The sequence below is a fragment of the Physeter macrocephalus genome, chromosome 2 (assembly GCF_002837175.3).
Source record: "Physeter macrocephalus isolate SW-GA chromosome 2, ASM283717v5, whole genome shotgun sequence".
Lineage (NCBI taxonomy): Eukaryota > Metazoa > Chordata > Mammalia > Artiodactyla > Physeteridae > Physeter > Physeter macrocephalus.
In genome coordinates this window covers 68,373,925-68,389,755 of record NC_041215.1, presented here as the reverse complement: position 1 = coordinate 68,389,755, position 15,831 = coordinate 68,373,925, and the positions used below count along the sequence as shown (strand labels likewise).

At 36.8% G+C, this 15,831-nt stretch overlaps 1 protein-coding gene across 3 annotated transcripts in view; it reads left to right on the top strand.

The window, feature by feature from the left end:
* KCNH7 (potassium voltage-gated channel subfamily H member 7) overlaps positions 1-15,831 on the top strand; it is a 464,718-nt gene that overhangs the window by 383,984 nt on the left and 64,903 nt on the right. For all 3 annotated transcript variants that reach the window (XM_055088195.1, XM_055088197.1, XM_024122327.3), the window contains exon 6: positions 14,979-15,404. In XM_055088195.1, coding sequence (XP_054944170.1) covers positions 14,979-15,404 — 426 coding nt within the window. The remainder of the gene's footprint in view (positions 1-14,978; positions 15,405-15,831) is intronic.

The following is a 15,831-nucleotide window of genomic DNA, read 5'->3' as shown; positions in this document are numbered from 1 at the left end:
GTGGCTTCTCTTGTTGTGGAGCGTGGGCTCTAGGCGCACGGGCTTTAGTAGTTGCAGCATGCAGGCTCAGTAGTTGTGGCTTGCAGGCTCTAGAGCACAGGCTCAGTAGTGTGCCACACAGGCTTAGTTGCTCCACGGCATGTGGGATCTTCCCGGACCAGGGATCAAACCCCTTCATTGGCAAGCGGATTCTTAACCACTGCGCCACCAGGGAAGCCCGAGAAGCAGATATTTTTCATATTAACATGCACAGAACATACAAAAACACAACACTAAACCTGACATTTAGCTAGATGCCTCTTATTTTCACAAATTCATACAGTCTTCACGGCTCAATCCAACACTCACACACAAATACACACACGTGTGTGCACACATACCCACATACACACAAATGACTAAATGTCTACTTTAAGCCTTAGAAAATTATTTGAATACAGAATGCTGCAGTGATTTTACTACCTAATTTTAGTATTTTATTTATTTTAAAAAATTTCCTATGCTACAGATTTGATTTATTTGTGTGAATATTTTTCATCTTTTTTTTTTTTTTTTTTTTTTGTGGTATGCGGGCCTTCCTCTGCTGTGGCCTCTCCCGTTGCGGAGCGCAGGCTCAGCGGCCATGGCTCACGGGCCCAGCCGCTCCGCGGCACGTGGGATCCTCCCAGACCGGGGCGCGAACCCGGTTCCCCTACATCGGCAGGCGGACGCTCAACCACTGCGCCACCAGGGAAGCCCAATATTTTTCATCTTTTAATTTAAATATCTGGGTAACCATCAGTGGAGCTGCCTGTTTCAATGAAAATTACTCAGGTTTTACTTTATTTCTCAAATCAGATGCTTAAAAGCCAGGGGAGTTTCAGTCTTTTCTGATGCTATATAATCTATCTGATTCATTTTGTTATTGACTACTCTTTTGATGGATAAAAATACAGCTAGCCTATTAGTTAACTCCAAGTCCCAAGAAAAGGATAAATAACACACGAGCAGTCTCTACCAACACCTCAGCATGGCGTTTAACAGCTGCCAAAAGTACTGTATAATCTTTTGGAAGGCTTAATTGTTCCCTATTGCACTTTTCAAAAGAGAAGAGTAGTTATTAATCCTGGTGTTCGCACAAAATTTTCACAGTAGATTGTCATTGAATAAATAGTGCTGTTTCCTATAAAGATTTTCGTTTTATTTAACACTTAACTGTTCGAGGTTAAACAAATAGTAATGTGCTAGCAAAGAGAAAAACTATTTGATAAAGAAAACCACATTTTAGGCTGTAGTAAACTGTACATTTAATTGGTGGTTTTGAGGAAAGAAAATAGAAGTGTCTTTCTGGAGACCATGGAGTTCCCCTGTTTTATACAGTGTGGTTTCTTCCCCGCTTTTCTTTCTCTCTTAAAAGAAAATCCTTATAATAGTTCAATTAATCATGTTTTATCTTTCTAAAGTGCGTTATTACTCAAATGCGTGGGAGAGGCTGGCTCTCAGCAAAATGTAACAGACTGTATAGCAGACTTTTTCTTTTCAATCATTGGCCCCTTAGAATCCTATTTACATCTTTTAGAACAATTAGTTACGTATCTAATATTTTGTTTCCAACAGAATGACTCCCAGGCACTGTCATAATTAATTTTAACTTTTGGGGGACTTAACGATTCATACATTTATCCAATTCCAAAGTAAGTATGAGGTGGCATTATAAAAGATATATGCATTTAGAACATTAAAATGGAAATAAGATGATTAAAACAATATAAAGGGAAAGAGAAATAATGGTACTGAAATTCTAAACTCATACAGTTTTTTATAAGATTAAAAGAAGTAACTATAAGTAATGAAATAACTGTCACTTTTTAAACAAAAAAGATATGAAACCTTTTGATTTCTCAAGAGAGATCCATTTTTTTTCTAGAAATGAATTATAAATATGTATATATAATGCAAATATTTGCAAAAATGACATTAAACAACATAAACATTGCATTTAGTTTTATGACGAGAGAATGCAAAAACATGCTTCTTATATCAAGCCAGAATGAAAGCTTAACGCTTGAATGTGAAATACTAATGAAGTAAAAATATTTCAATAAGAGGCCTAACCTGATGGGTCTTGAAAAGTGGCTTATTTTAATATAACTTGATGAGCAATATGGCTAAAGATAGAGGAATGGACATCTACAGACTTAGCACATCCAATTATCTTCTTATAACGTGATTTGTCCCAGCCACCATTGTGACACAAATTTAAGGAGAAACAGTTCAAGTCTGGGCAAAGTTGGTATTGTGTGCAGTCTGTGTGGACTGAATGGAGATAAACATAATATGAATTAGATGTGCAGAGAGCAAAGTAAACATTCTGTTGTAGAAAAAGGAATCCTAACTTGCCTAACAAGGAACCAACACAATTCTGTTAGGAGTAAGCCCCCCGTGGTGATATGTGTAGACCCATCCTCAATATCTTAGACCTTTCTGACTGAGATGCTATAATTCTTTTTTTAAAAGTTTTTATTTTGAACAACTTAAACATATTGTAAAAATAGAGAGAATAGTATATACCCATCACCCAGTTTCAATAAAAATCAACATACATCTAACACTGCATATAACCAGACTTTCTCTCACCTTTCCCTTCCCTCACTCTGGATTTTATTGGAGCCCACCTCAAATATTATAGCATTTCATCCACAAATATTTTATTATGTATCCCTAAAAGGTTAAGACAATTTTTAAAACGTAAGCACAACATCATTATCGCATCTAAAAACAATACTCGTCAGCAATTTCTGCGATAGCTTGTCTCCAAGATGGCCACAGTTAATTCCTTCTTTCCACACGCATGCCATTCCCCTATCAGAATGTAAAGACTAATTCTCTACTTTTTTGAATCTGTGCTAGGCTATGACTGTTTGGGCCAGTAGTATATAACAGGAGTAATGCTGTACTACTTCTACTCCTTGACTTTAAGAGGACTAGATATTTCTACTTCTCTCTTGGGAGTACTAAACATCCACATAAGACATCTTACTACCCTGTTAGCTCAAAAAAAAAAACCAAGGAAAGGAAAGACCATATGGAGAAACCATATATATGTAAATATAATTATTATATGTACAGAAAAAAAAAAAAAAAAAAAAAAAATAGTTGATTCTCTAAATTACCACTCTATGCATGGCCCACAGGCCAATATAGCGTAACAGATGTTCATAAACAGAGAAAAAATTTTATCTTATCAGCAAGCACACATAACCAAGAGGCCTAACCATCTGTCTTCTGCTGTCTCTATCTTTGCATAATTGACTTGCTCCGAAGGTCACATCAGAGAACTGGGTTCAGTCAATAATTATAATTGACATTGAATGTTATTTATCATTTAATTTTGAGCTGTCCAAGTTAAATATGCCTAAAATCATAATAGTAATACCCACTTATTGGATGTTTATAGTGAAACAGGAATTATATGTGGAACTTTATGTTTGCTGTCTTACTTAGTTTACAGATGCCTATGAGGTAGCAATTGCTGTCCTCATTTTGCTGTTAAGAAATCTGATACTCAGGGACATTTTTTGAAATGGCCCACCTGGAATATGTAACAGGGCTGTCTCAGTCAGGAGTCTGGCTTATTCTGCAATATTTGACAGATTATGGATTGCTAATTAAAATTGTCTTTATTATTATTTTTGGTGCCCATCATGGCCATCTAACATTTCTATTTTGTTCTTCCTATATCCTACACATGTGTGTTTGTCCAAACGAGTGGCATTTAGGCTCTTGGCAAGAAGGGGTTGTACATAATTCTCTTTATTCACTATTTTGGCAAAGGTGATTAGGATTTTATTAAAGGCATTTTGACAACTATGAGAATATACATACCCTTGCAAAATAATTTCTTCTTCTGGAAACATATGTATAGTTAAAAAAAAAAAAAAAGAACCACAAGCTTTGTCTCCAAGACAAAACGAATTGAATACTGATATGCTGCTGTAAATAAGAACACAGGCCTATGGAACCAGACAACTTTGGGAAGTTAGCTGCTAACTTCAGTTTTTGAATCTGTAGAGTGGAGTAAACAATAGCATCGTCTTAATTTCCTGGGTTATCCTACAAATTACCACAAACTAGGTGGCTTAAAACAACCTATGTTTATTCTCTTACAGTTCTGGAAGCTGAAAGTCTCAAATCCAGGTGTGAGCAGAGCCACTTCTCTCTTTGAAGGTTCAGGGGAAAATCTATTCCATGCCTTTCTCTCATCTCCTTTGTCGCTGGAAATCTTGGTCTTCCTTGGCTTGTACATGCATGTCTCCAATCTCTGTCTCCATCATCACATGGCATTCTTCCTGTGTGTCTGTCTCTGCATCTCTTCTCCTCTTCTACTAAGGACACCAGTCACATTGGATTAGAGCCCCCCTCAATCCAGTATGACCTCATCTTACCTTGATTACATCTGCAAAGATCCTACTTCCAAGTAAGGTCTCATTCACAGGTACTGGGAGTTAGGAGTAGAGCATATCTTTTGGGGGGGACACAATTGAACTCATAGCAAGCACCTCTGATGTAAAATTGTAATATTTAAATGTGATAGTGCCTATCAAGCCTTCAGTAAATAATAGCCATTCAATAAAGTTAAGGGATGTTATGATTGATAATACTATAGTTGGCTCTGAGACCTCAGATAAATTATTCAGCCTCTCTTGAGTCAGTTTCCTTGTCTATAAAAAATGGAGATAATAATGTTTATTTCAAAGAGCTGTTGAGAGAATTGAATGTCATACTTCAGTACTGGCCCTGGTAACTCAGGGTTAACTCTCCTCTTTCTCCAAGAGATAGCATTGATAAGGTGAGCAGGAACTCTCTCAGGAGTCCAGTGTCATCAAATACACCATATTTCAAGGAAAAAAGAGCAAGGGTCAAAATAGGTTGACAGAAGACATTGAGGAGGGCAGCTCCGCTCCTTTCCCAGGTAGCGGTGGTGGCAGCTGCAGCCGTGAGTTCGGTCTTCCCCTGCCTAAGGAAGAAGGTGTTGGAGAAAGCACATCATTCCCCATTGTCCTCCTTTCCATGAGAGTGATTTTGGGGACACCTGGGCAGAAAGAGTCTGACTGAGTGAGGTGAGCATATCTATTCCTTTGTGGTTTTTTACCCCTTATTCACCCCACCCTTGAAAACATCACCAGAATAATGAGTGTGCTGGTTCATGTGACTTAGCTGGATTTAGATGTGACTCTCTTGGTCTTTTCAAGTTGTTAACACTGGTGATGTGACTCTGTTAAACTAAACCTCGGGCTTCCCTGGTGGCGCAGTGGTTGAGAGTCCTCCTGCTGATGCAGGGGACACGGGTTCGTGCCCCGGGTCCGGGAGGATCCCACATGCCGCGGAGCGGCTGGGCCCGTGAGCCGTGGCCGCTGAGCCTGTGCGTCCGGAGCCTGTGCTCTGCAACGGGAGAGGCCACAATAGTGAGAGGCCTGCGTACCGCAAAAAAAAAAAAACAAAAGAAAGAAAAAACTAAACCTCAAGGGAGACCAGAGGGAAGAGATGGGATACACTGTGGACTTGATGTTTCTCTCCTGCCTGTTTGAGGACTTTGTCTTATTAAAGATCCAAGTATTAGTTAGGGTAATGCTAGCACTGAACTAATAAACCCCCATAACATTGAGGCTTATCCCAATATTATATTTCATGCTCAAACAATACCAGAAACTGTATTTCTGTGCAATGAATAATTTCCTCCTCTTGGTAATTCAGTGACCAAGGTTTCCTACCTCTCGGGGCTCCCCTATCCCATAGGACTTACGGACCTGAAGCCTTGGAAGCATCTGACTTATGCCACGGAAGGAAAAAGAGAGAATAGGGAATCACACACCTGCTTCTTGAAGGCTTTGGCCAAGAAGAACTATTCATGACACATGACCATAGCTAGATGCAGATGAGGCTGAGTAATGTGTTCTTGGCTGGACAGACACATTCTAGCAACAACACTACTCCATGGAAGGGAGAACAGCAAATTCTGGTGACAGCAGCTATTTCTATTATAATCCTTTCTCTCGTGAATCTTCTTTCTTGCCACTTTCATTGTCTCTTTTTCTCAAGGTACAAATATGCCCATTCAACTACTTTGAGCGCTTGCTATGTATATTCAGGTAAGGTGCTAAGTCCCGGGAATATTCCCTTGCCTTTTTTCTCCATCCCACATTTTAGTTATTTCCAGTGGATTCCCTCTTTCTTTACAGCCTCCTGCCAAATGAGTCTAGTTTCTGGAACTTCAGCCACTGCCTCTGCAGGGTGAAATATCAGGCTCCTACCCCCTCAGGAGCCCAATCCCAGACCTTCTATCTATCAGGCGACTCCTTGAATTGGTATCTGGCACATTTATCTCAAACTGTCCTATCTAAACCCTGTATTTCTCTCTCTGATCTTTAAGGCTGTTCCTCATTCCTCTGTGCATTTGAGCTGCTGTGCCAAGTGCTCCTTTTCCTGATTTCCATTTTTTCTTAAATTATGTCCATTTAAAAACAAAGATAAAGAAAATGGAGAGAAGAGTGCATGTGTATAGTCTCCATGAGCAAGGAAAGAGGAGAGAAGAGGCAGGCAAGAAAGCAAACATTAGGCCAGAAAGTATCTGGTATCAGCAACAAGGTTGTACCCCAAGCTTCTCAGATCAGCCTGGCACAGGGGTGGGGCTGATTCAGAATTATTTGAATACAGAGCCGGAACCGAGGGCCACTGTCCAGCTGGCCATCTGTGTGGAGGTTAAGAGGAGTTTATGGTTCTGGAAGAAACTGTCCTTTTTAATATGCATATATTTGAAGTAATACAAGAGTATTATAAATGTTTAAGATATTATTTAACTTATTTCTTTCATATTCTGAGTCACACGTATTTTGAGAAGCAGATATTTTTCTTTTCTTTGTTTTTTTAACTTTATTTATTGTATTTATTTACTTTTGGCTGGGTTGGGTCTTCATTGCTGCACTGGGGCTTTCTCTAGTTGCACCGAGCGGGGACTACTCTTAGTTGCAGTGAGCAGCGTCCTACAGTAGTGGCTTCTCTTGTTGTGGAGCGTGGGCTCTAGGCGCACGGGCTTTAGTAGTTGCAGCATGCAGGCTCAGTAGTTGTGGCTTGCAGGCTCTAGAGCACAGGCTCAGTAGTGTGCCACACAGGCTTAGTTGCTCCACGGCATGTGGGATCTTCCCGGACCAGGGATCAAACCCCTTCATTGGCAAGCGGATTCTTAACCACTGCGCCACCAGGGAAGCCCGAGAAGCAGATATTTTTCATATTAACATGCACAGAACATACAAAAACACAACACTAAACCTGACATTTAGCTAGATGCCTCTTATTTTCACAAATTCATACAGTCTTCACGGCTCAATCCAACACTCACACACAAATACACACACGTGTGTGCACACATACCCACATACACACAAATGACTAAATGTCTACTTTAAGCCTTAGAAAATTATTTGAATACAGAATGCTGCAGTGATTTTACTACCTAATTTTAGTATTTTATTTATTTTAAAAAATTTCCTATGCTACAGATTTGATTTATTTGTGTGAATATTTTTCATCTTTTTTTTTTTTTTTTTTTTTTGTGGTATGCGGGCCTTCCTCTGCTGTGGCCTCTCCCGTTGCGGAGCGCAGGCTCAGCGGCCATGGCTCACGGGCCCAGCCGCTCCGCGGCACGTGGGATCCTCCCAGACCGGGGCGCGAACCCGGTTCCCCTACATCGGCAGGCGGACGCTCAACCACTGCGCCACCAGGGAAGCCCAATATTTTTCATCTTTTAATTTAAATATCTGGGTAACCATCAGTGGAGCTGCCTGTTTCAATGAAAATTACTCAGGTTTTACTTTATTTCTCAAATCAGATGCTTAAAAGCCAGGGGAGTTTCAGTCTTTTCTGATGCTATATAATCTATCTGATTCATTTTGTTATTGACTACTCTTTTGATGGATAAAAATACAGCTAGCCTATTAGTTAACTCCAAGTCCCAAGAAAAGGATAAATAACACACGAGCAGTCTCTACCAACACCTCAGCATGGCGTTTAACAGCTGCCAAAAGTACTGTATAATCTTTTGGAAGGCTTAATTGTTCCCTATTGCACTTTTCAAAAGAGAAGAGTAGTTATTAATCCTGGTGTTCGCACAAAATTTTCACAGTAGATTGTCATTGAATAAATAGTGCTGTTTCCTATAAAGATTTTCGTTTTATTTAACACTTAACTGTTCGAGGTTAAACAAATAGTAATGTGCTAGCAAAGAGAAAAACTATTTGATAAAGAAAACCACATTTTAGGCTGTAGTAAACTGTACATTTAATTGGTGGTTTTGAGGAAAGAAAATAGAAGTGTCTTTCTGGAGACCATGGAGTTCCCCTGTTTTATACAGTGTGGTTTCTTCCCCGCTTTTCTTTCTCTCTTAAAAGAAAATCCTTATAATAGTTCAATTAATCATGTTTTATCTTTCTAAAGTGCGTTATTACTCAAATGCTTGGGAGAGGCTGGCTCTCAGCAAAATGTAACAGACTGTATAGCAGACTTTTTCTTTTCAATCATTGGCCCCTTAGAATCCTATTTACATCTTTTAGAACAATTAGTTACGTATCTAATATTTTGTTTCCAACAGAATGACTCCCAGGCACTGTCATAATTAATTTTAACTTTTGGGGGACTTAACGATTCATACATTTATCCAATTCCAAAGTAAGTATGAGGTGGCATTATAAAAGATATATGCATTTAGAACATTAAAATGGAAATAAGATGATTAAAACAATATAAAGGGAAAGAGAAATAATGGTACTGAAATTCTAAACTCATACAGTTTTTTATAAGATTAAAAGAAGTAACTATAAGTAATGAAATAACTGTCACTTTTTAAACAAAAAAGATATGAAACCTTTTGATTTCTCAAGAGAGATCCATTTTTTTTCTAGAAATGAATTATAAATATGTATATATAATGCAAATATTTGCAAAAATGACATTAAACAACATAAACATTGCATTTAGTTTTATGACGAGAGAATGCAAAAACATGCTTCTTATATCAAGCCAGAATGAAAGCTTAACGCTTGAATGTGAAATACTAATGAAGTAAAAATATTTCAATAAGAGGCCTAACCTGATGGGTCTTGAAAAGTGGCTTATTTTAATATAACTTGATGAGCAATATGGCTAAAGATAGAGGAATGGACATCTACAGACTTAGCACATCCAATTATCTTCTTATAACGTGATTTGTCCCAGCCACCATTGTGACACAAATTTAAGGAGAAACAGTTCAAGTCTGGGCAAAGTTGGTATTGTGTGCAGTCTGTGTGGACTGAATGGAGATAAACATAATATGAATTAGATGTGCAGAGAGCAAAGTAAACATTCTGTTGTAGAAAAAGGAATCCTAACTTGCCTAACAAGGAACCAACACAATTCTGTTAGGAGTAAGCCCCCCGTGGTGATATGTGTAGACCCATCCTCAATATCTTAGACCTTTCTGACTGAGATGCTATAATTCTTTTTTTAAAAGTTTTTATTTTGAACAACTTAAACATATTGTAAAAATAGAGAGAATAGTATATACCCATCACCCAGTTTCAATAAAAATCAACATACATCTAACACTGCATATAACCAGACTTTCTCTCACCTTTCCCTTCCCTCACTCTGGATTTTATTGGAGCCCACCTCAAATATTATAGCATTTCATCCACAAATATTTTATTATGTATCCCTAAAAGGTTAAGACAATTTTTAAAACGTAAGCACAACATCATTATCGCATCTAAAAACAATACTCGTCAGCAATTTCTGCGATAGCTTGTCTCCAAGATGGCCACAGTTAATTCCTTCTTTCCACACGCATGCCATTCCCCTATCAGAATGTAAAGACTAATTCTCTACTTTTTTGAATCTGTGCTAGGCTATGACTGTTTGGGCCAGTAGTATATAACAGGAGTAATGCTGTACTACTTCTACTCCTTGACTTTAAGAGGACTAGATATTTCTACTTCTCTCTTGGGAGTACTAAACATCCACATAAGACATCTTACTACCCTGTTAGCTCAAAAAAAAAAACCAAGGAAAGGAAAGACCATATGGAGAAACCATATATATGTAAATATAATTATTATATTATTTATATTATATTATATTATATTATATTATATTATATTATATTATATTATATTATATAGAGAGAGACCCATTTGTTCCAGCGTCTTGAGTGAACCATGCCTTCGAACTGTTCACACCAAGGTACTGGACATGTGAGAGAATCCTTCCTGGATTCTCCACACAAGCTCAGCCACCAACTAATTATGACTGAGAGACCCCAATTGACACTGTGTGGGACAGAAGAATGGCCCAGCCAAGCCCTGCCTAAACTTTTCATCCATATAATAATGAATAATAAAATAACTATTGTTTTAAGCCACTATGTGTTAGCTTAGTTTATTCTAAGGAGAAGATAACTGAAACAATACCTTAATATTATCAACATCCAGGCAGTGTTCAACTTTCTCCAATTGGTTCATATATGTTTTGGTTATATTTGGTTCGTCAGATTCAAGATTTAAACAAGTAACTCAAGAACACTAAAAAATAATGAAATTACTTTATGTAAATATTTCCCATTTTATTGGCTACTTTTATAGAAAGTATCTGATGTGATATGGTAGCTCTGTATGGATAGGTTATTTGAGCAAAGATTACTGTCCCCATCACACAGATGATAAGAAAAAGATCCGAAGAGATTAAATGATTTACCAGAAAAATTGTATCCAGAATTTAAACCCAGATTTTCAAATTTAAAATTTAGGGCTCTTTCCCTTATTCCAAACCTGGTTGAGTCTTCAAAGATTGTAATTACCATGATTGGCTCTAATAAGACTCATTATTGGAACCATAAAGAAACAAATGTTTCTCCACTCCTCAATCTTACACCCGGAGATGAATTTATTTCTGAAATGTGTTCTTCCTCTCTGTCTCTGCCACCTGATCCCTAGTACAGGATTTTCTGATCTCTCCTCATTTATCTATGTTTCTTAGTACCAAATTCTTAAGTGATCTCTAAGCCTCTGGTCCTACCCCTCTTTGCTTTCTCCTCCATTCCACTGTCAGATGCATTTATTTGCAACTAAACTTGGCCACCTCAACCTCCTTGCCTAGTAAACTTTAACAATTCTCAAACCAACAACCACAGAAAGGAATATTCTCAAATGTCCATGAGTGCTCCTGGAAAATCTTAAAAATTCGTCTCTCTTGGTAAAACCTAAAACAGTACAATAATCTTCTGAATCAATAAGATAATCACTTAATAACAGAGTACTGCCATCTACCTGATTTCAGTGCCTATGATAGCATGTGGATTTACGAGACTTCATGATACCAAAGCATGCTGTATAAATAAGTTTTTGAAGTCATTTGGCTAATAAAATTCGTGACAGAATTGAGTGATCATATAACACAGGTATAGCCATGAAGAAGCTTAAGAACCTATATCATAAGGTTTGTTACCATACCAGTTACTAAAAATGCATTGTCAAAACACACTCCATTGTCGTATGTACCAAATTTCAGTGGTTCAGTATCGATAGGTATGTTGGAATTTAACAAATGAACTACATTTCTGATCCCAGTTCCAGAGATAATTTGATTAGATAACTGCTTAATATAGAATTCAATAATGCCTCAAAGTTAAAGTCAACTCCAAGTAAATAAAAAACTTTTAGTGTATCAAGTAGCACCATTTAAATGGGTTTTCGAAGCCTAGTAGGAGCATAATTTGAATTAAATATTAGATTAGATTATCCTAATACAGCAATAAAATCTTTGAAGTTTGTAATTCTATTTTGACTACATACTTTTTGCAGAAAAAACATTGAGGTTAGAAGAGAGAAAATTATTTTACCTATTAGATCAAACCACACATAATAGCCAAAGTTCAACCATTTTGACCTACAGATATGTCAAATATTGAATTAGTGATGGTAATATGAATTCACTGGTTTTGTAAATATTTTTGTAAATCATTTGTTTCATTATTTGTCCTTGTGTTAGTTCACTAGGGCTACCGTAACAAAATACCACAAAATGGGTGGCTTAAAGCAATGAAAGCTTATCTCTCACAATTCTGGAGCCCAGGAGTCCAAAGTCACGGTATTGGCAATGTTGGTTCCTTCTGGAGTTTCCGGGGGAGAATTTGTTTCATGCTTCTCTTCTAGGTTCTGGGGGCTGCCAGCAATCCTTGGTGTTCCTTGGCTTGCATCTGTATCTGTATTCATTCTCCCTGTGTGTCTTCGTGTCTCTGTATCCAAATTTCCCTTTTTTTATAAGGACACCAGTTATTGCATCAGGGCCCACCTCAAGCCACTGGAACCTCATTTTTATTTGATTACATCTACAAAGGTGCTATTTCCAAATAAGGTCACATTCACAGGGATTAGGACCTCAACGTATCTTTGGGGTCCACAATTCAGCCCACAAGAGTCATAGTAAGAGGTGTAAGCTTGAAAAGTTTCAACCTAGTTTTATTTTTGTACATATTTACCTAACACTATAAATAAGAATAATATAATCATCATTGGAGTTCTGCCCTAAGTATCTTTCCCGTCAAAAGGAGTCTGTATTTTATTCAGACGTGAGCAATGCTAACCTAAAGGAGAAAGCCTGAGATCTCCATCATGTCACATTAGGTCTTTTGCTGCTATCCTTCACCACCACTCCCTTGCATTTAATCCATCAGCAACATAAGGCAGCTTATAATTCCTGAACACACAGCACATTGTTTTATGTCCCCACCTTTGTTCATTCTGTTTCCTCTGCCTGTAATGACCTTCCCATTCCAACTTCATCATCCCCTACCACTTCCTACTCGAAGTCTCAGTTCAAGTGCCATCTTCGCCTAAAAGTCCCCTATGATGACACCCTGCAGCGCTACCACCAACCCCAGGAGCTGAGAGAACCTCAGCAAGGCTCTCATTTTCTTCCTCGTCTCTCTACCAATAGACAATAAACTCTGTGATTTCAGGGACAGTGTCTTCCCAGTTTTTCAGTCTCCACTCTTAGCACAACAGTCTTCTAACTGTTAAATGAATGTTTGCATATGTGGGATGGAAGGAGTTCCACCCACAGTTTTTACTTCTCAAGGGTAACTCCAAGGTGCTGGATGTATTCTAACTTATACTTCTGCTAAAACAAGTATTCAAATAGTCCCATCTGGGAGATAGGTATCAGAGGTATGAAAATTAATCAGGAAGCAAGCTCAGACAATATCCCCATATTTAGAAATAAATTTTTTTGTTCTCTTTGGATGATTATATACTCTTTTTTTTTAATGAGAGAAATTATTGACTTCAGGGATTTGGGAAGACCTCAAAAATTTAGTCATGTTGCCAGAGTACACTGAGTGCATAGAGAATAGGAGAAGAAACTGAAAGATAGAATGGGTCCATATTTTAGATGACTTTGAGAGCCAAAATAAGGTTTCGGATTTTACTTTCTACATACTGAGCAGTCCCCGGTTTTTGAGAAAGGAACGTTACGTAATGACATCTTATAAGATGATCCATTCCTTCCAAACCAAAATATCATACATTGGTTTCTATATTAAGCATAACAGGATAGAGTTCCATCAGTCTGCACTTATCAGTTGATAGATTATCCAAACATTATTCTTATATGGATATTGGGAGTTAGATATAGATATAGATACAGATATAGATATAGATCTTGGATTCTAAGGATTTTTAGTATTTTATAAACAGTGAAGTCACTTATTTTCCAGAGTTCTCTTTGACTAATAATTCCTGTCATTTCTCACAATTTAAAATAATATTCCTTTTCCACCATATAATTGTAGCTCAAATTTACTCTGGGCTTTACTCTCAATTCTTTATTATTTTTTTCAAAGCTAATTAAATCAGTTTAGCTGTTATCTAAAAACAGCTTTATCTATTTTAACTGAACTAAGGTTATATTTAAAAGTCATGTTTTACTTCATTTGGGGTTATTTAACTTCTCAAGTTCTTTTTAAGGTAAGAACGGTAACTCGTATGTGAAAAAACGTATGGTATATGACAATGAAAATGAGAATCAAAATTGAAATTTGCTGTGATAATTTATTATTATAATCAAGTTAACATCTACATGGAAATTTTCTACTGGGTAGTGTCACAATTCAAGTTTAGCTCTTATTTTTTCAGATAAACTAAAACTCTAAAAGATTATTTTAGTCTACCCAATGCTTTATTAAGTAGAATAAATCTTAGAGTACCCCTTGATGGCTAAGAATCTTGCAGCCTCTCCAGATCAATATTCTGAATATCTCCTTACACCATTCTTTCCACATGGTTCTTTAAATGGATGAAGGAGTTCAGGTGAAAGTATATTTGTCCCAGAATATAAAATACTCCTTCAACCTTTTAGGAAAAAGTCTCCTTTGTGTTTATTTTAATCCCATGTCCCTTTTTTTCTAATGTTAAAAACAGATTTGCAGGTGGGAAATTTTAATTAAAGATTTGAATGAGTTGAGTTTAATTTATCAAAGTTTAACTATAAATTAAATATGACCATGAATCCAAGTAGACTGTTTCTAATCATTACAGACAATCCTTTCTTAGGTTTGAAAACAATTATTCATGTATTAAACTGATTTTATGATTTTCTAAAAACTGCTATGTATTTTTATTTCTGAGTAGCAGTATGTTCCAAAGGAACCAGTAACCCATTCCTTAGTATCTCAGTGACAATATTCACTATTTTTTAGTGAAAATTATATTTATCAAGAAATACCAATGAGGTTTTCTGGGGTCAAATATACTGGATGGTAGGGGCTTATATAGGTTCCTTTAAATGTACATACTTCACAATTCCATGATTTTTTTCTAGAAGATTTTGCTGTATATTATCTTAATGTTTTTATAGATTTGGAGATTAAATAATCACATTTTTATGTAGTATATGATTCTCTTTTCTGTATTCAGGTTCTCTCTTTAGGAGCAGATGTCCTACCAGAATATAAACTGCAGACACCACGCATCAACAAGTTTACAATATTGCACTACAGTCCTTTCAAGGCCGTCTGGGATTGGCTTATTCTGCTGTTGGTCATATACACTGCTATATTCACTCCCTACTCTGCAGCCTTTCTCCTCAATGACAGAGAAGAACAGAAAAGACGAGAATGTGGCTATTCCTGTAGCCCTTTGAATGTGGTAGACTTGATTGTGGATATTATGTTTATCATAGATATTCTAATAAACTTCAGAACAACATATGTAAATCAAAATGAAGAAGTGGTAAGTGATCCAGCCAAAATAGCAATACACTACTTCAAAGGCTGGTTCCTGATTGACATGGTTGCAGCAATTCCTTTTGACTTGCTGATTTTTGGATCTGGTTCTGATGAGGTAAGAGCTGCTTAAGAATCTTATTTTCTGAAAGATTGAAGTTATAAAAGTGAAGCTATTTTAACTGCAAAAAAAGCGGTTGCTTTACAAACTTTCTGTATCACACAGATAAAATTCATTTTCAATTGGAAATGCTATAAAATGAAATGGAACATTTTTGCCATTGCAAATAATTCACAATTCTTTCTATTTTTGCTAAGAAATAGTAAAGACTATTTATCTTTTAAACAACAAATTAAACTTTGAGACAAGTGTTTCATAGCACATAGCACATTCCCAGAATGTATAATTTCTACATATTAACTTTATGGACATAAAACTGTCAAAGATTAAGATGCCTCTTTCTTTCTTAACTCATAATTGTGGTTTGCAAGAGCAAGGACTTGTTTTATGTTCAAATTATGTGTAAGAGGCATCTTCTGAAATG